Source organism: Parasteatoda tepidariorum, chromosome 2, assembly GCF_982258835.1.
Source record: "Parasteatoda tepidariorum strain Cologne lab strain chromosome 2, Ptep-v5.0, whole genome shotgun sequence".
NCBI classification, from domain to species: domain Eukaryota; kingdom Metazoa; phylum Arthropoda; class Arachnida; order Araneae; family Theridiidae; genus Parasteatoda; species Parasteatoda tepidariorum.
The window spans coordinates 10378940-10404632 of NC_141756.1; the positions used below are offsets into that span (position 1 = coordinate 10378940).

Sequence of the window (25693 nt, forward strand, 5' to 3'; positions counted from 1 at the left end):
TACTTTTTAGAAAAATAATGTGTCAGCAAAGTATGGGAAATCGCAGCCTCAGTTATTACCATTCATCGTCGAATATAATTTGAACTTTTATTTTTGATCAAATAAGTTTTAAAAATTGTACGTTTCCAGAAAAATATTCCATACTTAAGAAAACAATTTCACGTTTAAAAAAAATCACGCATTTTTGTTCATTTTTTTCTTTTATTAAAATGAAAAAGCTTAATGCTGTTAGCTTAATTACGTTGAAATAATTCTTGCAGTAAAATATTTAAATAAGAGCACTTAATTTATACTAAAAAGCAAAATGGCTTTGAAGATTTTGCCTTTTTTTCACACCAAAGGTCGCAATTATTTTGACGTACATTATTTAAACGTAACTGCTACTATTTTTTTTTTCAACCAATATATTTTTTGATTATATATTGTTTTACAATTAGCAAAAATATATAAATAAATAATACGTTTCTCATTTTATTTTAATTGTTTGCCTACATGACATTTATTTTATAGACGAGCAGTTCGTAAATTAGTTCATTATTCTTAAAAGGGAATGTTTAATAAATATCTTTCTTAAAAGTTATAGAGCTTTTGAAGAAAGCAATTCATAGGAATATGATTAGAAAATGGAGTTTAAGAATTAATAATCTCTAAATAAAGTTTTGAAGAATAATGTCTCATCATGATCAAATTTTGCAGAAAAATGGATTTTATTTTCCTGTTGTATAATCAAAATATGTAGATAAATGATTTTTATTGTTCTGTAATGATAAAATTATTTATAATAATTATTTATTAATTTCCATAATAGTAAAATTTTTGTAGATTTGTAGAATAAGATTTTTCTTAATTTTCTATCATAACGGAATTTCTCACTGTAAAAAAAGTCTCTTAAAATTAATAGTTAAGATAGTTCTGAAACAATTAGTAGTCGAATTTGAAAGCTCAATTGGAACAGCATATACTAATTTTTGAGCAAAATGTATAGTCTCAAAAGTTACGAGGAGAGAAAAACGTGTCAGATGTTTGTTGGCAGGATACCAACCACAAACTTCCGGGTTCGTAGTAGAATGCTCTAACTACTAATACCACCTAGTCCAGGGTGATTTAGGAAGCTTTATATATTACATTCACTTAAGTGTTTTTAATTTATAGAGCAATGAGCAAAAATTAAAATTACTGATCACTTTACGAGCAATCATATTTTCCAAATTGCAACCTTTTGTACCATATGGAATTAGAAAGCAGTATGTTGTTGTGATGTGTTATGTCACTATATAAAGTTTTTTTTAACACTTTTTGGTTTACGCTGTTTTCAAGGTTTATCGCCAAAGAAAATGAGAAAAGCCATAGTTTAAAGGTCTTACACTTGAAGCAATGCGATGTTTTTAAACTATATATATGATCTTGTCTTGAAGATTTATCTGGGCTTTTGAACAGACAAATGACTTAAATATTTTAAAAGTTATAAATTTTTTTTAAAAAACTCCGAAAAACAGCCTTAAGGTTCTACAACAATGATGGATAGGTTGGCGGTTGTTGGTGCTTTCTACATCTTCCCCTATTCATCACTTTTGAGACTATGCATTTTGCTCAAAAATAAGTAAATGCTGTTTCGATTTAGAATTAATAAGGATTTCAAATTTGACTATTATTTGTTCTGTAGCTATTTCGATGCATTTTTTTCTATGTTTTGAGAAAATTCTTTTTTACAGAGCTTAGATTAATGACCTATATTTCTCTGCCATGAGATGTTTTTAGTCTTATATTTCTTAGACTAGGATTTGTATAAAATATATGTACTAAAACTATTAAAAAGCGGTGTTATATTATGCAAATAAGACTAAATATATCTCTGTAATACATTAAAATACTATGAACACTGACTCACTATTAATTTACAATTCTACAATAAATGCAATTGTTACTGAGGACACATTCACAACAATAATAGTATGAATATTCATCATTCACTCAAAAGCATCTTTTCTTATAGGACTGCTAAGCAGGGACCGCGGAAGTGGGAGAGGGGGGAATAGCCCTTTCTAAGATTATAATTTTTCACTCAATATTTCTGTAATTAAATTTAGAATTAAAAAAAATTTTTTTTGTGTGTCTGAATTCTAAAAAAAAAATGTCTCTATTTCAAGCGAGCTTTAACATTTCCTTGGTGAAATCTGCTACCAAACCATATCCCTTAATCCTCCCCCCCGCAGACGAAATATACGTGAGAGATGTCACGTGAGAGATCAATGTCACAGCGAACAGAATAAAAAAAATATACAGTTAAATGAGCGATAAATAATTTATGGGTACACAATTCTTTTAATTAACTTAATTTTAAAACAATTCGAATCATGTAATTGAAATTGCAAGTTCGAATTCATGATTGTCCATTTTGTGAGGTTCAGATAATTTAGATCCGTATATATATATATATATATATATATATATATATATATATATATATATATATATATATATATATATATATATATATATATATATATATATATATATATATATATATATATGTATATATGGGAGCCCCCCCCCAACTCTTGGGACACTTCCGCTGTCGCTGCTGCTAAGATATGTTTATTTTATTACAGTTAAAATAGATTCAAACTATCAGAGCTTTCTCCATAGGTCCTTTAAACAGGGAAAAAATTAGCGAGCGGCATGGTAAAGACAGTTCTGGTAGAAAAACAACAACAACATAATTCTGTTTATAAAATCAAAATATAAGGAATTTAAACCATTTTTGTGGCTTAAAATTATGTTTCTTATTACCGCATTGCTTACCACACGATATTTAGTGACCAATATAAAACTGTAAAGTAACTTTTATCGAGTAAATGATTTTTAAACCATGCTTTGAGGTATCATGATAAAGTTACCAAATTTTAATTTCACAATATATTTTTATTGCTTATTTTACCAAAACGCTTCGTTTCAAAGTTGTTGTGATTTTTGATGTCGGCATAGAGCCAGAAACACCATAAATTTTTACCATATTCTGGTAGTTTTGACCACAGTTTTTTTTCTCAGTGTAGATAATTCAACTTATCAAGTCTTCAATTGTAATACAATAAATAAATAGAGTATTGTATAGGGTTTTCTCTAATCATTACCTTTAATCTATACTTTTAGAATCCTCGTCAAAAATGAAGTTGTCTGTGAACATCACAACCTGTTTGGCACATCTATGAGACGAAAAGGGAATGCGATTATTAAAAACACTCTAAATTCAATCGAACAAATCTATGAGACGAAAAGGAAATGCGATTATTAAAAATATTCTAAATTCAATCGAACAATCATGCGAAGTTTGATCTTTTTTTTAATTTTTTCTTCTTTTTTTTTTAAAGCCACTTTCTCCACTGTGACGCGTCAGGTTTTGATAGTTTTAATTTTTTAAACGTTTAGGAGGTCTTTTCCTTTGGACCAAACTCAAATTTCGAAGGGTGGGAGATAAGGAGGGAAAATTGTAATTATGATTTTATTCTTTTTTATTTAAGTTTCAAAAATAAGCTGATGGTGGTTATTTATTACTATTCGGCAATATCTTTCGAAACATGCAAAATACAAGGCCATCGACAAATTGAAATTTGAGAAGTAAGGTATTTTAACAATTTTTTAATTTTTTTTTCTGATAAAAATTATACTAATACCATTCTGTAATCACTATTTTTCGAAAGGATGCTTAGTTTTAATAAACATCTTTATTTTGTGTAATTTACATTTTATTTTATAACCGTCGTCGAACAGCCAACCTAACTTCGAGTTAACGGCTACCAATGTTCAAAGCTGTAGCCTTGTAATTTTGAATGCAATCCAGAAGACAAGGGAAATCCAGGATCAAGTATTAGGAGAAATTTACCTTCGTGAAGAACAGAGGACTTTCTTTGTTGCCGTAGAAGAGAAATATATGTATACATTCCAAAAAAAGACAAACAAATGTGCAGAAAATAACCAACTCAATCGCATAAATGGCATAACTTTATTGCTTGACATTTTTGAGAAAAGAATCTGCAAAAGTTCTAAAAATTATCAAGCACTATTTCTCCTTATTTATTAAAGTGAGCCATTTATTTAAATTTCTTCTGATAGTGATAGTGCTGTCGTACCATAATGGCGAATCATCAAAAGTTTGTTAAAAAATATCGAAAAAATGCTAAATAAAAATTTAACCTAAAATTCAAAATGCTGTAGATAATCTCTGGGATAATGGTGCCTCTTAATATTAGTTTGAAACATTCGAAGTATAAATTTTTAAGCTTCCTTTTTTGACAAAACTTCTAAAAATATGTCTTAAAGGTGGCGATTACTGTACTGTTCCTATGTGTATCTGTTTGATATTTAAACAAATTCGTACTTCGACTGAAAAATCATTCGAAGAATCAAGAAGTATATCCTTCTCAGTCAATTGAATCTGAATAAACTTTTAAATATAGTTTTCATTTAAAAATGTTGTAAATTTTTGTGAGAATTAAAAACATTTATTAAATTAAGCTGGCTACGAACTGTTTTTCGAATATTTAATTACAGTATAAGAAATGGAGGTAACTGCCAGTGTGAGTTATAATTAAAAAAATCATTAATTTTCGGCAAGATAAGCAATTTTTTTACTAAAAAAATAGAAAGGAGAAAGTTAGATGAAATTGGAAAAAAAGGAAAAGAAGCTGATTTTTTTAAAATTATGATTAATGAGAACTTAACCATCCTTCACCGCTAAAATGAAAAGAAATAGTAATTTTTCATAGTAAATTTTAGAAGCTTAAGCAGGTCCATAATTATGTTCTCAAGCTATTTAAAATAATTATTCGTAGCAATATTGCTAAGTTGCTTTTGAGTATGATTGCAGTTAAAAGGAACATTCATGCAAATATTAAGCAATAATATATATCATCCCTATTTTGTAAAAACAGTTTAACCTATATTTACAAAGGTCATATAATGCAATAAGTGGCATATAAAACAGTATCAGCATAATATATAAAAATAAACAAATATGTATATTGAACGATATATAAATGATGTAAACAAGTAAGTAACAATTAATAGATTATTATAGAGAGGCTGCAATATATTAGAATTATATATTCCGATTTGATTTTGATTTTCAAAAATATACGTGCTTTAAACAACATTTCTCAAATAGTTCTGTAGTCATTAAAGAGTGCTAGATATATTCGCTTAAGCAAATAACTTAACGTTATTCTTGCGTTTTAACACATTTTCACGCTTTAAAAAAATGTTATGATCATTGAACCATATTTTCAAAAATTGTTAAAAAAATACCCTGGAGGAAATTTCTAGGAAAAAAACCCTGATAAATAACAATTTATTTAATTGTTATTTTAACTTATTCAACCAAAACAGTCAAGTAACTATAAAAAAAGATGGTATTCAAACTATTAACTATGAGAAAAATCGTTTATTGACTGTTTTCACCTAAAACGGTTAAACAACCAGATTTTTATCTGCACGAACTCGAAACACAGCTAATGAGAACAGAGCTCACGTGCTTCGAAAGCTGGAAACTGAGATATGTGATAAGGATTACGAATTAATATAATTTTCCCCCATCTTGAATGACCTTTTAAATCCCAGCACTGACACCCCACTATTTCCTCCATTCCTTCGACGCATAAAAAGCTTCCATTGCGCTACACTCCTCAATTGGCGTCCCTGGCCTATTGGAATGCGCATCCACGCATTCTCATTCACGCATAAATGAGAGCACCATAGAGGTGCTTAACACAAAAGTTTAGTTTTAACAATTTCTCACCCGTAAAATGGCAACAGAGTTTCTGATCATAAAAGTTTTATTTTTTCAAAGAAATGTCAAAACTGATATTTAAAAAACAATTTCGAACATTTATTATTTTTGGATTTTTTTTTCTTCAAAAAGAAAAATTCAATTTCTTCGTAGTATTTGTGTAATATTAAAATAAATAATACAAAGTAAAGATATTTTTTAATGTTTTTTGCACGAATAAAGCGAAAGAGGGGGGAATTAAGCACAAATAAAAGTACTGTAATGGACATACAACAGTTTCGGTTCTATAAACAAGAAACTTTTTCAGCGCTTAAACGCGAAATTACAGTCGAAAAGTAACGAGACTTACCATAGGATGATAAAGAGGCAGTAAAGAAAGTGGGACAGGTTTAAAAGAGATAATAAAAGAAGTGAAAACAAAAACATAGATGAGAAATAAAAAGAGATAAGATAGCATTTTTGTGCTTTTTTTTACGGTCATTTTGTATTTAGACACAGAGGAAGGTTCTTTTTTATGGAACCGAAACTATTGTATCTCCATTTTTGCAACTTGTGTTTTTTTTTCATATTGTTTTACTTTTTATGTAGCACAAAGTATATCATATCTTCATTTGGTTAAATTTTTCTACAAGAGTAGTTATGTAAAATTAAAAAGCCGTTTTTAACACATTTCTTATTAGAAAAATACAAAGGTACTTTAACAATGGAGAAAAGCAATCTTTAATTAAAAAAAAAGCAATAGTTTTTAATCAAAGTAATCCTTACATTATGGAGCACTTTACCACAGAATCACCTCTCCGTTCTCGATGGGCGTGCAAACTCTCAAAGCGTGGAGAGCTGTAGGATGACAACTTTTGCCCATACTCCGCATAGTCCAGACCCCTTACAAGTTCCTTAAACAAATGCACGACGTGCCAATTATTGCGAGCAGAACATTCCACGTAACCGCACTTCCAATGTTTTTTCACCAAACCTGCCACCTCCCGCCGCTCTCTACCCCTCAGGACATCCTGCTTGTTGCCAACAATATAAAGTGGAATATTGTGCATATCTTTCGTATCACATATCTGGTCGCGAATACTTTTAACATACTGAAAAGTCTCAAGGTCATTTAGGTCGAACACTAGTATGTAAGCTGAGGCGCTGCGTAGTCCGTAGTTTCTGTAGTCTGTCCATTCGTTTATGGAGTTTGCTGGGAAGTAAGATATGACTGGGAGATCCACTAGTGACATGGAATATATGTGTTCATTGAAAACTACGGTGGGATTGTACACAGTTTTTGTGTCCGTGGGCGTGTAGTCTTCGCTGAATTCACTGAACACAAATTGGCGGATGAGGGATGTTTTGCCCACTGCTGGTGCCCCAAGGACGATCACTTTAACCACCTGTATCATTTCCTTATCGATTTCTGAAAAATAAAAACTTAGGCTGAGTCACAAATACATAGATTTTTAATAATTATTTTAGATCATAGAGCAAATGTTCTGTGATCTGAAATTAAAATTGGAAATTCTTTTAAAATTTACATGGCTTTTCAGACTCTTATTCCGTGAACATACTCTCTGTAATGTTGAAAGAAACTCGAGTTCTTATAACTAAATTGTTTGAGTTGAAATGTCAAACTTAAAAATTGCTGACAATTTTAATTATCAGAAAATCTATTAGTCACATTTCAGTGACTATCTAACTAGAATATAAATAGCAGCTTTTAGTGTCAAAATCAATTTTTATTGACTGTTATGTCTCGTATTAAATCGTAATCATGACATGTTTCTTGGAAAATTGTTTTTGCATTTGAGGCAGAAATATATTGCTTCCCAAATGAATGAGTCTGCCCTTTAAACCTGTTAAGACGTGATCTGCTACAAGCTTTAAGCTTGTTGCTTTCCGGTAACAACAGAAAAAAAGAAAGTATTCTCCTAATGCCCTTTTTGGTAGCAAATCTTGCAAAAAAAAAAAAAAAAACTCTTTTAATGCCATTTTTGCTGACGAATATTGGTATCTCTGTACCCGTTATCAGAAAGAAATATTTCATTGTGGTCACAGTTCAAGTTCGGATCGTCACGTTTATTCAAGTTGCTAAAGCATGTACCAGCTAACAACGATTAAAATGATAGCGATATATGACAATGATATGAAAGTAGTTCCATCATCCTGCCTTTGACAATCATATGACAATTTTATGATACAACTATATAATTTAAAAGTTTTTCTGCGCCATGAAAAAAAGGAGGAATAAAATGTTCCAGAAACTGTAATCAGTTTTTGGAAGAGTTAAGGCTCACAATAGTTTTAGAGAAAAATATCTAAATTAAGTCTCTCCTTCAATTCGGGAAGAGGTAAAATTTAGGCAGCCATATTGGATTTAAAATTTGGGTTTTAAAATTTTTTCAGCTTTCTCCTCATTATTTCCGTTTTGATCCTTTTTAATTTGTGATAAGGGAACGCTCCAATGTTGTTTAAATAGTTGCTGAAACTTTTATCGATTTTTAAATAACTCATTTTAAACTTATTTAAATATACTTTTATGTTAAGGGGAACGGAAGGTAATGCCGTTTCGGCGAATTAAATATTCGTTAGTCTTAAATACCGATTCATTTTCGATCGGGCATTGAAAGATTGCTGTTAACGAGGGTGAATACATTATTGATTAAAAATAAAATCTTGATAACAAATATCAAATGCACCGAAACGACATTACTTTCCGGTCCCCCTAATAACAAAACCATATCACTCTACCAAAAATTATCCTAATTTACTTTAATACAAACAGGTAAAATTTCATTTAGTTAAAACCAAACGAATGAAAAATAATACTTTTAAAAAAATATCAAAATGCCATAAATTGTCTGATTTAATAACATTTAGTAAAATTAGACGAAGCAGAATTAGTCTATATTCCTAATTCTGCTCCATTTATCATTATTTTAGCAGTGGAATAAATTGTGTGAGGGCGATACTAATAATTTTTTGATAAGCACTTACCTAACATATTGTTTGATGAGATAGATGACGACTAAATTGCACGAACGTTGAATACTTGATCTTGTTTCAACAATGAGCATATCATTAGGAAAGCCCGGATGGATATGTGCCATCATCACAAGTCTTGACACTCGAGCACATCCTCTCTTCTTAGAACATTGTTCGAAAATTTACTTCATTGTTGATATTGAAGAATATTTAATATTTATCCAAAAGCTGAAAGAAACAAAAATCTATAATTTACTGAGCAATATTAAGAATTAACAAAAACAATTATTAAATATTTCTTAGAATATCGAACGCAATTGATTTGCTTGTATATAAGAATCATTTTTAATAAAACTTTCATTTTAAGTTAAGTTTAAAAACCTTAAAAATATTAAGTTGAAATTTTATCTCAAATATTGTGATTTTTAATTAAAGAAAAAAGGAAAATAAAATAAAAGAATAGAGGGTACTTCGTAAAGATCACCCTTAATATGTATTTTGAGAATCCTTCAAAAAATGTAAATTATGCACATAATATTTAATGTACGAAAAAACAAAACCTTATCAGTATTTTACCTATTACAATAGTTAATAAACAGAAAAACAGGTTTAATTGGAAGTTGAAACTAAAAGATTTTTCAAAAAATCTTTCTTGAATCCCTGTATGTTTCCTTTCACAATCAAAATTGTCTCGTTGTTTAATAATTGTTAATTTTATGTACCATGATTTATCAAATTTCGAAAACGTTTTTCGAAAAACTACATACTAAGGGAAATCTTTACGAAACATCCTGTACATTGAGGAAAGCAATAGAGACTTATCTTTTGAGTTGTTAATATTCTAGAATCATTTGTTTATTTTACGCCTTTGTAAAAGAATAACAAATTTATTAAAATTTAAAAATAGTTGAACTTAATTGATTTTTGAAATCATTAATGCAAAAAAAAGCCATTCAGATAGAATCACTAAAAGAAAGGGCAACCATAATTTTCATGAAACAAATGATTGCAGACTAAATAGAATTACAGAAATTAAAAAATCTGGGAACGTTAACTAACCAAAATAATGACAAAGCAGCAGAAATCGATAATCGCATTATGATAGAAAACCGAAGATATTATGGGCTGAAAAAAATATTTACATTTAAACTCCTCAAACGTGCTCAGTAATTATAAAACTCTAATTCGACCACTAGTCCTGTATGGCTGCGATTTTCGGACAATTACTAAGGACAATTAATAAGATTATAAACTTTCATCTTTGAAAGAAATTTTTTGAGGAAAATTTATGTTCCTGTGAAGGAAAATTACATATGGCAAATGCGTTTCGACTACAACAACTTTAAAGAGCCCAACATCGTCTAAATCATTAAACATATTGTATAAGATTGCTTGGACATTTGCAAAAATTAGAAGTCCTCAATCCTGCAAGGAAACTGACTTTTGGCTAAACCTCTGACCCCATGAAAAGGGGCATCTTTCTGAAAAGTGTCGGGTTTTATCTGACTACGCTATTAGAAAGAAGAATTTAAAGAAGAATTATAATATTTTAAACTTGATGCAAAATCTGATTTAATAAACTGAAATAATGAACTTGAATCAAGTGTTGAACTTACTAAATGCAAATTCTTTAAGCAAAATAATTATAAACTGCAGAGAAACTTAATTATTTATTATGAGAAATTAAAAACTTTCCATAAATGTGGAGTGATTTCATTGACAAAGAACTAGTCTGCATTTAACTTTCATTCATCACCAATGGCTTACAATTTCATGATGACATCTCGCAACAAGTTTCATGCGATTGAATGGCACAATCCATAGTGGCGCAGTAAGCGAATCGAAAATGTCGTGTAATACGTGCTCTTCATGGTTTCACATGAAACGAGCTTTTCTGATTCTAGCGGCACAATATCATTCAGACTTGTATTGCTTTTCGTACTGGTAAGTATGACACCGTGAATGATCGAGAACAAAAGAATGTCGATATTCACCGGTGAATGTCAACAATCCCACAGTCGCTTTGGTGAATGTCCAAAATATTTGTCAGACCCGATTTGATATTAATTTATTTGTTGATATTATTACATTTATTCGATATTTTAATATCTGCTGAGGATAGATTAGGAGAAACATCAGTGTTCGGATTGGAGTACCAGTTAAATGCATACTGGGCAGTGGCACTTAACTAGACCTAGTATATATTTCTGACATTTACCAAAGCGACTATGTAATTGTCAACATTCACCGGTAGAAGTCAGCAACCACCCATTTCGGCGAACAGTAGCAAGTATACGTGTTCTATAGAAAGTGTTAACTTGGAACATGTGGGTATTCTCCTTCCGCTAGTTCTGAAGGGGCTAATGATTTTTCCAATCTCGGTCTCTGCAAATGCGATTGAATCTCAGTAATACTACACTTAAATGCTCTTCGTTAAAATCTGGTTGAACCTGTGGTGTAATTATCACTACAAATATTAAAGACATGTTAACGTGATTCTATGAAGAGGTACCTTTTGATAGACGATGGTTGACATAGTTGATTTAAACTTACCTTCATTGGTGACCTGCGAACGTGATAAGAACTTGCCAATATTGATTTATGCTCCACATTAAACAGTTGATTAGCCTAAAAAATATACTGCTCAAAGAAAAAAAAATCCGGTGAAGTAAATCAATTCTTCCGATCAATAAAAAAAAAATGAAGAAAAAAAATAATAAAGAGCAAAATACTATAAACAAGGAATGAAAAAGAAAAAATGAGCGAAATGCCATAAATAAAGAAATGAAGACAAAATATAATGAGCAAAAATGTTGTAAATAAATAAACAGCATGAATCAACTAGTGGAATCCGTTCATCGAATTCTATCAAAGATAAAATTCTGGAAAGGGAGTAATGTAGCTTAACTACCACTACAAATATTAAAAACCATTTCACTAGTATATAACACATGTTAGCATGATTCCATCTAGAGGTACCTTTTGATAGATGAAGGTTGACATAGTTGATTTAAACTTACCTTCATTGGTGACCTGCGAACGTGATAAGAACTTGCCAATATTGATTTATGCTCCACATTAAACAGTTGATTAGCCTAAAAAATATACTGCTCAAAGAAAAAAAAAATCCGGTGAAGTAAATCAATTCTTCCGATCAATAAAAAAAAATGAAGAAAAAAAATAATAAAGAGCAAAATACTATAAACAAGGAATGAAAAAGAAAAAATGAGCGAAATGCCATAAATAAAGAAATGAAGACAAAATATAATGAGCAAAAATGTTGTAAATAAATAAACAGCATGAATCAACTAGTGGAATCCGTTCATCGAATTCTATCAAAGATAAAATTCTGGAAAGGGAGTAATGTAGCGTAACTACCACTACAAATATTAAAAATCATTTCACTAGTATATAACACATGTTAGCATGATTCCATCTAGAGGTACCTTTTGATAGATGAAGGTTGACATAGTTGATTTAAACTTACCTTCATTGGTGACCTGCGAACGTGATAAGAACTTGCCAATATTGATTTATGCTCCACATTAAACAGTTGATTAACCTAAAAAATATACTGCTCAAAGAAAAAAAAAATCCGGTGAAGTAAATCAATTCTTCCGATCAATAAAAAAAAATGAAGAAAAAAAATAATAAAGAGCAAAATACTATAAACAAGGAATGAAAAAGAAAAAATGAGCGAAATGCCATAAATAAAGAAATGAAGACAAAATATAATGAGCAAAAATGTTGTAAATAAATAAACAGCATGAATCAACTAGTGGAATCCGTTCATCGAATTCTATCAAAGATAAAATTCTGGAAAGGGAGTAATGTAGCGTAACTACCACTACAAATATTAAAAACCATTTCACTAGTATATAACACATGTTAGCATGATTCCATCTAGAGGTACCTTTTGATAGATGAAGATTGACATAGTTGATAACTAAATCCCAATCCCCTTCATACCTGAGTTCATCGGCATATTGATACCAAAAATGATCTAAAATACGATGAGAGCGTGTTTGGGACGATCTGAGACTAAAATTTAGTTATTGGGATTTAATTATGTAATGTAAGGTTTCAATTGCGAGATCTGGCCATTATATTCCTCAAACTAAAAATTATATTGCAAGATGTCTTTAAACTGTAAAACATTTAATAGATGTGTTGTTTTACACATAGCTGCATACCGTCTACTCAATTTTAAATTTTCGGTTTGAAATAACAAAATTCATTGCGAGATATTTTGTTATTTTTATTTTAAGTACATGAAATTTTTTATATTTAGCGCAAATCCCATCTGGCGTTTAATTAAATTTTACATTCCATCTTTTCAAGGTGTTTTTTTCTTCTTTTGTCTAAGACGATTCATTGAAAATTAGATAAACTCTGATTATCGAATCATAAGATTATTAAATTATGTTACAATTAAGCTATCACCAAAAATCCTTTGCGAACAAATATTTAAATTAGTTTTTTTTTAAATATTTATTTCGAGTTTATAATCTTACTATTGAGCACACATATTCAATTAACAATATCAATTCAACTATTCGTAATCTTTTTACTTTTTCTTATTGAATTGGATGCTACTGTTGAAGGTGGAATAATCGATAAAGTGTCAACACGATGAACAATCGATGAAGCAGCAAATCGATGGAGAGAAGTTCTTCGGCGCCACTTACCGGTCTATGGCTTATTTATTAGTCTCGTTTTGAAGAGAGAAGTCCTTTTGTGTAGAGAAAAGAGAAAATTCATTTTATACCCCGTGGGATGTCTTATGGTCTGGGGCAGAAGACAGATTAATCTCTTGTTTTTTATCTCATTTTTCAGTTCGTAAAAGATAGTTTCCTACCATTACTTAACATTGTAATAAAAAGAGACATGATCTCAAAAATTTTTTTCTTCTAAATAATTTAGTCTTCAAAGGATAACAAAGCATTTGATTTTAAATTTCAAAGAGATATAACAGTGTTTCAAATGCAACTTAGAAAAAGACACGTTAAAATAGCAACGGTATTACTTAAATTATGTAAGTAGTTAAATTAACTAGTAGAAGACAAAATATTCCTAAGAGAAATGATTTTTTTACATGTCTCTTTGTTTTCAGATAAAACAAAATAATATTTTAAACTTTAAGAAAGATTTTGCTTTCTTCGATTCATTGAAGTAATATTGATAATAAATAATAATGACAATAATAAAATGGTTGAAATGAGTTAAATTATTATTACGGGCTTTAAATAATATCTTTAATATTTAAGCTAATGTGTAAAAATAACATATTTTCAACAGTACTTCTTTTTAAATTATTATCCAATTCCTTATTATATCGAAAAATAACGATTGCATTTAAAATTTTTGAAAGTATATTGCTTTTCACCCATTTCATCCAAAAAGGGAAGTAATACGTTGGAATTGTAAAATCCCCAGCTTATGTACTTATGTAGTTAAAAAAAATTCGTTCATTTTAACAACTGTTAGAATTAATGTTATTAAATTAATAATCGGAAACAAATTCAGAATGATATGCTTTTCTCAGATATCTCTGCTTGAAGAAAAAAACAAGAATTCATTTTAAATTTCAAAAATATGTTTTATTTTTTTCTGATCAGAGTTAAAATCTAAACATGTTAAAACAGTAACAAATTGTACATGCGTTAAAATAAAACAAAGCATTCGATTTTGAAAAGACATTACAGTTACAGAAAAGGTTAGTATTATGTTAAAACAACTACACGTATGTATGCTGCGAAAATGGTAGCCGCTGCGAAAATGGCGGCAATTAATTTGCATAAAAGTTGAGTAGTAAAAAACCAGAGATAATTCATTGGTGTTTGATGTACGGAAGCACCATTCCTGTTCTTTTTCAGTATTTATGGTGTAAAGTGATTGCCACACTGTTGCTGTTTCTAATGCCTCTTGACAATACCAGCAAGCCTGCTTGGGGAAACCAAGCGAATTTAAGGCAGACGGTGCGTTTTTTGTTTTTCAATGGCACCATCTATGGCCAAGAATACGACTTCAGCCACATACACGTCACGACCCGTTTATAGGGTGGACCCATTCATTCCTTCATCCACTGATCGTAATTTTGATCTGAACCAAAGAACGACCCATCTCCAATTCAGTAAGCCCAGAGATATGATTTTTTTTATGGGAACATGGAGAAATTTGTGACCCCACAGATTTAACGAGCCAACGGGAATCGAACTCACTACCTCTTGGACATAGGCAGAATGCCCTACCAACATGGCTATACTGGTCACACCTCACAATAAAATGTATAATAACAATAAGATTACGAATAATTATCCTTATAATACAATTTAAATAAAAGAACAATTAGTTTAGGGTGAACGCGCAATAATTCTTAAAGCAAAATTAGTTTGCAAATCAGTATTTACTGTTGCACAGAAGAGACACGAATTAAGCTTAACAAAATTAGACTTAATTGTCCGAATTAGGTTTAACAGAACAGAAGTCATCGAAATGAAATGTTATTAAAATATTTAATACAATTGCCAGACATTTAAAAAATAAAATATAATTATCTCTGTAATTTTGTTTCAGAACCAGTGAACAGCTGACCCAATTCAGAGTTTACGACTATCAGTGTTCAACTCCGTGGTCTTGTAACTATGAACCCAACTCAGAAGACAAGAAAACTCCTTTAGCGAGTATTAGGATGAACTAACCTTCATGGAGGACTTTTTTGATGGAATTAACTCAGATTTGCGTTCCACAGAGAAGAAAACCACGAAAACCTCCAACAGCAAGCCCAACGGCAATGGGATTCTAACCCATGATGCGTTTACCATTGAGGATATTTTACGTCACTGTCGTCGTTGCGAGCCGGGAGCAGAATTCTTATGAACCAGCTACCACTGCAACTCGAACCTGGGTAACCTCATTAAGAAGCGAACGCTCCATCCCCTGAGCCACCATGACTCAATTATCTTTATTAATACTAAAAACATTTATACATTCTATTACCGGGAAATTTAGCTTCTTTACATGCATTTCAGTTTACAAAATAGCAAAAAACTCACGCTACTTCATCATACTTGGTTGTAAACATTATATTGATGATATAAAAACTACGCCAAACTTGGTGTTTAAGGACCAAAAACATCTCATGAATTGTTACAAATTTTTTATTATTTGCGTTTAGATTTAACTGCACCCTTTAAGTTTTGGATGAACACACGATGCGATGTTAACTTGAATTGAAGTGTTCATTCCCGAAATTTTTTTGGGTTGATCAACAACGTGTTCGGAAAGTTATCATACCAGAGTTTTTACATCGCAGATTAAATCTTAAATGTGTTTAATCTTGCACAGAAACATATTCAGCGGGATTTTTTTCTTAAATATTTAAAAAAAGACATCGCGCATATAAAAAGTTCAATAGTCCTGCAATTGAATTTCGGATTCATAACGAAACTATTCATCGCATATTTGAATGAAAAAAAATTATTTCTCATAAAATACTGAGAAAGTTCGTAAATTATGTAGCGAAGGAAAAATTAATTGCATTAAAAATGGGTGAACATAAAAGTATATTCTAAACGGATTATTTTCCTTAAATTGATACATTTATTCTACCATGATACATTGATACATTTTAAGGGTTACCATATCTATCATTTATACTTAAATAATGCTTACATCGTGAACTATCCTAAATTTCATTGAAAGAAAATATCATCGAATGAAATTCAATTAACCACAGATATTTCATTCTTAAGTAATTTATTTGAACAATAGAGAAAAGTATAAGGGGCCGTTCCAATATTATGTAAGCACCTAAAAAGGGAAGGGGTTTTATGATTCGTTAATTTTTGCATTTTTGCTGTCAAAGGGGAGGCATGAGTAATGCTTACGTAAAACAATAAAGTCTAATTTTTTATTTTTTCGTGAATACAATTACAATTAGATTAAAATATTAAATGTTTTTTCACCCCGTAAATCATTTGACCCCTAAAACATATTTTAATTTCGAGCACCCAATATACGTTTGCACATTTACAGGAATAGACTATAAACAATAACAATTTTCCTCCTTCAACTGGAAACATATGCTAGCCCTGCTGTTTTTTTTATTATAAATAAAGAATAATAACTAAAGTCTAAGAATCTGCGTTAATGTTAATAAACATTTATTAACACGTTTTTATGGCTTTTTTTATAGATTTCCGCAGAAAATGAAAGTAAAAAATCCCTTTAAGGAGTTTCTGGAATTAAAAACGAACATCTCAGTTAAAAACATTTGAAGTTTATTGTGGTTTTATGGTTATTACATAAAAATTCTAGACAACAACTTACAGACATTTAAGACATTTTGCCAAGACCGTCGTAATGGTGTGACAAACAAAGTATCTTCCGAAGGCACCACATTTCCATAAAAACCATTTATTCGGTTAAATCTACTTTTCAGTTATGTATTTTTACATTATGAGTGGTATTAAGAACTATAATTTTGAAAACCAGAATTTTAAATAAACCGTTACCATGTGAACGCACAAATTACTAAATGAATGGTTTAAATACTGTATATTTTGATTTTATTAACCAGGACCATTTTACCAAAATTTTCCTTACTGCACAATGTGCAAGAAAAAAAATGGACCTGAAGAACTTTTGATTTAATGATCGGATCTTCACGTTCTAGGACGTAATGTTAATAGTTTGAGGGGATGAATTCAAATAATAAGCATATCCTTTTTTCGGCTGCAATCTGGAAAATATGGTCCCAACAGTTTGGTCATGAGAGCGCTCCAAAGTTTGGACCCCTTAATGTAAAATTTTGCTTTTTGCGTATTTCTCTACATCTTGAAACCTTTTTAAGCAAATTGAAAAAAAAAATTGCACACATTTATAAAATTCGCAAAAAATAATTTTTAGTAAATATTTATTATTTTTTATTATTTTATTTAATAAGGGTCGAAAATATTTCGAATTGTTTGATAGACAATTTTTTACATCAGTTCAAAGAATATAATTTTACGTGGCAGAATACAGAATTTGAGCTAAATCGGTTGAATAGTTTCTGAGAAATTAAATTTCAAAATATTTAAAATTCGAAAAGTTATTCAGAGTAGTCTATTTTTTTTGCGCATTTTACAGTGTGGTAGTTTAACCAGGATTTTTTCCGGTAAAAATTCGTCTGCAATGTCAACTATAAAATTCGTACTGTCGTCTGTTGGAAAAATTTGAAAAACTAGTCAATATAAATCGTATTAACATAAATTAATTTACAAATCTCTATAAAAAGTTTTTTGTTGCTTTGAAAGTACTTATAATGGAGAAAAAATGAAGTGAATATTAGTGATGTAATTTCACAAAAAATGTCAATCCACTGAGAGTAAAATTAGAATAACTTTATATCAGTCGTACTTACTTTAGTTAATTTACAGATCTCTGTAAAGATTTCTTTTCCTTGCAAGGACTTATAATGCACAAAAATATGAAATACTATTTAGAGATGCAATTTCTCAGAAAGGGACAATCATAAAGGGTTATAAAAATTAGAACTGGTATTAGAATTAAAATATTAGTCACATTAGTTTTAGTTAACCAAGAAATCTTTGTAAAAGATGTTTTCCCTTGATAGCACTTACAATGAAGTAAAAATGAAATATTTTTTACAAATGTAATTTCACAGAAAGTGCCTCAGAAAAACTAAAATTACTTCATGAAATTACTAATAATAATTATAAAATTACTAATTTTAGTTAACTTACAAATCTTTGCAAAAACTGTTTTTCATTGTACGAACTTGTGCAGTAAAAATTAAATACTTATAACAGAAAATGACAATCGACTGTCAGAAAAAATCAGAATTACTTTATTTAAGTCGACTGACGTTAGTTAATTTAGAAATCTCTGTAAAAGTTGCTTTCCCTTGCTAGTACTTATAATGCAGTAAAAGTAAAATTACTTTTTGCCGATGTATTTTTGCAGAAAAAAAATCAATCAATTGACACGAAAAATTAGAATTAATATGAGTCGACTAACGCTAGTTAACTTACGAAAGTCTGTAAAGGTTTTGAGTAAAATACTGAAAAAATTAGATACTTCTTTAAAATGTAATTTCTCAGAGAAGACAATTTTATTTTATTTTATAACCTTCGAAGAACAGTCGATCCAATTCTGGGTTTACGACAACCAATGTTCAACTCCGGGATGCATTATTGTTCTATAATTTTGGTTACACCGCTTTAAGAAAAATTTAGTCTTTTTCTCCTATTTGAACAATCGCACTGTGGGCCAGAAGACCATGATCTTTGGTCGAAAGTCAAAAATTAAACTTTCAACTAAAATATGTGTAGGTAATTTTAATGTAGCCCAAATTAAGTATTCATAATCATTCCAAACATTTTAATTTACTTTTTGGACCGACGAGAGTACAATGCAATGAAAAATACGTTTTTTTTTCTTCTTCTAAATGCAACTTTTAAATTTTTATTTCAGAAATATATATAGGGATTTCACCTTACTGTTACATTTTTATCAGAGTAATTAGACTGAAATTATAGCACAATTTTTCAATTTGTTGGATTAGTTAATACTCTTGACAAACTTACAGTTTATATCTTATCATTTGACATTTTACAATGTTTGAACGACTTTCGAAACTTAGTTCCAAAAAGTTCTACGAGGTAATTAGCTAAACTTTTTTTTGTTGTCTTCTTTGATGTTTCTTCTTTCAAAAAGACCTGCCCCATTTTGCCCGTATCGCAAAAGTGGACTAAATATACCGAAAAACAAAAATTATGTTTTTTTCATGTTTTCGAGTTATTTTGTAATTAATTCGCGTTATTTTATAATATTACTTTGGAAATATAATTTGCTTTTCATTTTTAATATAAAATTACGAAAATTATTAGATTTTTACTGCTATATATAATTATTTAAAAGTACTATATAAATTTTCTTATTTTTGCTCGCCATATTTCATCTGCCATTATGTTTTTTTGGGTATTTTTAGTGTATTTCAAAATTTGAACTATGAATTCAATTTACCTGCACATAAAACCCCCCAAATTTTGAAACACATTTTATCAAAATACTAATTTTGGTCTCGAAACCTTGGATGCTGGCCCACTGTGAATCGGTCAAAATGTGGGAGTAGAGTTTAACATGTGCTATATCAAAGATATTGTCTTTTTCTATTATACTAAATGGCTTTTGTGTTGTAGTTAAATAAGCAACACATGGCTGAGAATTATACTAAAATTTATACTAAAAATTAATGTTGTTATTTGAATTAAAAATTTCGCAACAATGTGTGTACATCTTTTACAATCAATTTGAATTCACTTGCGAAAAAACAAATATTAGGAGAAAGATTTTTGTATATGACGCATTTTAAATTAATTCCTTCTTGATTTTTTTTGTTGTTCGAACTGAATGAATTGGCTTTCGGCATGGAATATATTTATCAAATGATAACTATAGTATTCGCACTTTTATCACATTTATAATAAATAAAATGCACATATACATAATTCTCGTTTAAGAACATTTTGATGGAGAATTAAAGACAGAATTACAAAAAATATATACATTATTTTTAATGAGGAAAGCAAACTCTTGGAATAAAATTTGGCGAAGGCATATTCAAAAGTCTCAGTTTGGCGAGAATTTATTTGACAATTCCGAATTCTGTTCTGTTATAAAATGAAATGTTTTGGGGCAAAAGAGTTTTTCTATATTTTATCACGCAATGAAAACTTACATTTTAAATTAATTAGAAGACGGCGCACTTCTTTGTCATCAAACCACCGAATTCTTATTTTTTTTCGTTCGGTAAAAGTATTTCTTCCACATAATTTACGAGGATTGTATGTCTGTAAAAAGAAAAAAATTCTGGTAAAATAACCGTACTGTGTGGTAATGACATTTCTGGTAAAAAAAAACTTAAAACAACAACAATCGAAATACTAGTTAACAAAACCAAAATTTACGGTATTTAAACCATGAAAACCATTCATATGGTAAAGGTTAACAGAAAATTCAGGTATTCACAATTTTAGTTCTTATAAACACATATTTAGTAAAAAAAACTGAAAAATAAATTTAACCAAACTGAATAAAAAAAACAAAAACAAACTGAAAAGTAAATCGAAAAAATTAAAAAGCGAACTTAACCGAATAAATGGTTTTTATGCAGAAGGGAAAAAGTTTCTAATGTGCAGAAAGTTTTTAAAGTAATACGATGAAACTGACAAAATTTTACCACATTAACCAAATTTTAGGACTTATTATAAACCATAATGTAATCAAAATCACTACCAAAGCACTTCGGTAAAACCAACTGAGTTTTTTGGTGCTCACATAGAGTCAGTAACATGGCAAATTTTACCATATTCTGGTAGGTTTGACCATACTTTGTTCACAGTGTACGCACACATTAAAAGGAAAAATTCTAAAATATTTTACAGGGGGGTCAAATATAGAACTTCGAAATTTTTTTTTTATAAATTTCAAAATGCTTTTCACTGCTTCAGAAATATGAAATTAACTTTTAAGGGTGGTAATTTTATCATGATATCTTAAAGCACGCAATAAAAATCTTTTATTTTTACTTTTCAGTTCTCTATTTTTTACTAAATGTGCGGTATTAAGAATTATAATTTTGAAAACCGGAATTTCCAGTAAACCATAACCACATGAATGGAAACCGTTACCATATGAATAGTTTAAATACTGTATATTTTGTTTTTATAACCAGAATTATGTTCTTTTTTTAAATTTTTATATTTATTTATTTTTTTAAACAAAAATTTCTACAGTACAGTAATTTTACCAGAATTTATTTCTCCGTGTAAATGAAGTACTAAAATTCAAAATCGTCATGAAAATTAACGATGAACATAATGAAATTATAATGGGGAAGATTTTAAAATAGTATACAGAAGAATATGTTTTAAAGAGATGCTCGAGTTTCAGCTTACTTAAAAAAAAAAAAAATTGTACCCTCCTTATTACAGTATTCTTAATTTTTATGACTGAAGCACAAGGGTTAAAATGAAAAATTTTTTTCCTCAAGGAGATGAAAATATACTGTTAAAATTTTCATTGTAAAAACTATGGTAAACTAACCGACAGCAGTATGTCCATCCAATTAACCGTAAAGTTTACAGTAAAGAACATTTTTTACATTTACGGTTTTGAAATCGTTTACAACTAGTATGGTTAAAAAACTTGAAAACAAAATTATACGGTTTTGCAACCATTTATAGCTAGCATGTTTTCAAAACCGTAAAAAAGAAATTTTACTGGACATTGAAGCTGGACCTTTTGTTAGATAATGGACATTGGAGTTAGGTTGTATTTGAGTTGTGTTTTATCATATGAGCCTTGGAATGCAGTTTAATTTGTTTATCTAGATGTTACATCTACCGTAAGAGGTGGCAAATACTAGAATTTTTTTGTGTTAAGTAGCTTTATGGTTCTGCCATCTATGAATGAATGCGAGCATTGTGTTCTAACAGTCCAGGGTCACAAATTGGTTAGTGCAGGACACCGGATACTCTTCGTGCATTGAAGAGAATGGAGGAAATACTAAGGTGTCGACGCTGGGACTTGAACCAAGTTCTGCCGGTCATGAAATTGACAGATTAGTCCTCTTGGCTATAATATGTAGCCAGCTGCAAGGAACTAATTGGCTTCATTTGGTGGGACTAGTGGATGCGATGAAATTCTGGTTGTTTAATCGTATTAGGTGAAAGTAGTTGATAAATGGTTCTTCTCACAGTTAACAATTTAAATACTATATTAATGGTTATTTGAATGTTTTGTTTGAATATGGTAAAATAACAATTAAATAAATTGTTATTTAACCTTTTTTTTTCCGAAAAATTTCTAATAGTGTAGAAAAAAGAAGAAACTTTAAGAACTAGATTTTGTAAAACTTTCCTCTAGAGCAATTAATTCGAAAAATAATAATTGATTCAAAAAAAGAATTATGCAAAAAGTAGAGAATAAATAGGAAAATCACTCATAATAAACATAGTATTTTAAATGTCATGTTTTAGTAAACTATACCATGCAAATCAAATTTCAGACTATTTAAAACTTGGGAAATTAAAAAGAAGATAAATATTAAAAATTCATTAGAAATGCTCATAAAAAATACAACTGAAATCAAAATATTTCAATGCGTGATTAAAACTATGAACGATTTTCATATACTGGATGGATCAAAAATCAATGGGAACATGACAATATCCACTAATATTGTAGTATACTCCTAAAACTTTAGAATGTTAAGTTTCTAAACACTTTAAAGTGCACACCAAATTTCAAAAGATTATTAACACGGCAAATGCCAAAACAAAATAAGCTTTAAAAATTAACAAGTAATCCAGAAAAAGTAGTTATAAAAATAAAATAGTTTTATGAAGTAAAGAATGCGAAATATTCAAAAATAATTAGATCATGACCACTTAACTTTTTTGTAAAGTATATCACGCAAATCTGTTTTCCAAAATTAATTACGCTACAGATTAAAAATAAAATAAATATTATCGGAAAAATTAGCTCGACTTCAAATCTGACTATTTTAAAGTTAGGACCTTTAGATTAAAGAAGAAAAGAATGATTTTGAAGGAAAAATTATTTATACAGAAAAAAGGATTTTGAAGGATAGAATTATTTAGACCGAATAAAGGATTTTGAAAGAAAAAGTTGTTCAGACAGAAAAAAGGAATTTTTAAAGAAAAAGTGATTTAGACAAAACAAGGAATTTTTAAGGAAAAAATTATTTTGACAGAAAAAAAGAGATTTTGAAGGAAAAAATTATTCGGACAGAAAAAAAGGATTTTAAGGAAAAAAATTATTTAGACAGAAAAAAAATGGATGTTGAAGAAAAAAATTATTTAGACCAAAAAAAACAAAAAACTAAAAAGGATTTTGAGGGAAATTTTTTTTTTAATCAGACATCTATAATTATATAAACAAAAATACTATGCAGATGTAATATTATATAATTATATAAATAAAAAACAAAATACAGAAATACGAATGTTATGACAATTATTTAAATTATAACTTATCACAAACTTAAGCAATCACATTCTCCTGTTTTCAAGTCTATATTTAACCGTACTACTGAAAAATAACAGAGAAAATCGCTAAGCTATTGAAATAGCAAGTTTAATAAATTAATTACTTATAGGATATATTTTCATATGTAAATTCTAAAACAAAATTTTTTAAGTCAGGTTACGAAGTTTATGAAAAAATTTAATGCAATATATGTTTGGTATATTTTGTAATAATTATCTAGTATAATAGTTTTCTTGTAACTTTATAATAGTTAACTAATTTATGATCATATTAACTTAATTTTCTTGGCATAAGACATTTACATATGGCGAGTAAGTCTGAGAGATTTTGATATGGAGTTTTTATTTCTTCAACTGCTAATGTTATGCTATGATACAAAATTTAATTTTAAATAAAGTGCCTTTTACTTTAGTAGTCAATAGAAAATAGGAATAGAATATTTAATTTGAAATTAATAAATACTTAACAGTATTAATACTTTAATGGAATTTGTTGAAAGTCTAAGTTGTTTTTTGCAATAAAATTTGATTTTAATTTTTTTTTAAAAATTTTAAAACAGATTTTAAATCAACAAAATTTAGTTTTAAATTAAGTGCGTTTTACTTCAATAGTTTATAAAAAAAAAGAAATATTTAGTTTGAAATTAATAATTACTTAATAATACTAATTTTTAATGGGATTTGGTGGACGTCAGAGAATAAGTCGGAGTCGAACATTTTAGAAAGTCTGAAATCGGTGCAGAACATTTCAAATAAGGATTACACAATCAACAACAAAAAGTAAAACGCTGAATACAATCAAATTTGGAATGTCTCTATGCGTGATTTTCACGTCCAATGATCTTCATTAACTGAAGAATGCAAATATGTGAATTAATCAAATTATATTAACGGTAAACATCGAAGACTGTAAAACCTTATTTCTGAGTAAACAACTAAAATTTACAAGATAGCTTAATCCTTAAGAATATATTTTATAATTTTTGTTAAATAATTCTTGTTTTTCCCTCCCCTCCGTATCAATACAAGGAAGAGAAATGTTTATTTGATGTAGACAGGCACAAAACAAGATTCTTATTTATTTACGCTAAAAAGTCTACAACTAGCACTTCTCTTATTTATGGTGGTTAATTATTTAAGCGAGCTTGAAGTTATAGTTATAAAACTAGTCATAATTGCAATTGTAAACTAATTTCTCAATTGATATATCTCTTTAAAAAATTCAAAGATCTAAAATAGATTCCAAACTTACCTCTGTTGTATTTCTCTCCGTTTTCCTCGTTTCAACGTCTTTCCTAATCTTGCCGGGGCTGTGTCCGATTTCGCCGGGGCTTCAGCTGGAAATGCTGGGGCTGAGCGACGAGGCACTGGGTAGGGGAAAGCAAAAAGGGGTGACCTTCTGCAGATCAATTCTGTTCCATCCGGCATGCGCTACGGGGGGTGGGTTTGCGAACCAAGTGTGTATGTATGTCTAAGGAACCGTTTGTTTGTTGGGCTTAAAGCGGCCGGCTTTGTTCTGATTTTTTTTATTCACTTCTCACCCCCCCTTCTCACCGAATTGTTGTGTCTGACTAAAGAATGCGAAATACTGTTTTAAATAATTCAACATGATTTTTTAAAATCTATTTTCTTTTGAATCAATCAAAAGGATTTTCTTTTCATTTTAATTTGTTTGAGATTTTGAATTATTTTAAAATTTGCTTAATATTGCTTTCAGTAATTTGAGTAAAAATAGTAAATTTAATGCATCTCAAAGGGAAAATTAATAAATTATCATTTTTCCCTATGAAAAAGATTTATTGCTCTAAGATAATAGAAAAATAAATCAATTTATACTTACTCGGATAATAAATGGTAT

The 25693-nt window shown here is 29.2% G+C and overlaps 1 protein-coding gene across 1 annotated transcript; it reads right to left on the bottom strand.

Annotated features, from left to right (window-relative positions):
* Nucleotides 1–3497: 3497 nt before the first annotated feature.
* On the bottom strand, nucleotides 3498–25265 carry LOC107456397 (ras-like protein family member 10B). The gene is made up of 3 exons (XM_016074254.4): nucleotides 25088–25265; nucleotides 8768–8983; nucleotides 3498–7190 (listed from the first exon to the last, which is right to left on the bottom strand). The coding sequence occupies exons 2-3, from the start codon at nucleotides 8772–8774 to the stop codon at nucleotides 6544–6546; spliced, it is 654 nt and encodes a 217-aa protein (XP_015929740.1). The 5' UTR covers nucleotides 8775–8983; nucleotides 25088–25265; the 3' UTR covers nucleotides 3498–6543.
* Nucleotides 25266–25693: the final 428 nt, after the last annotated feature.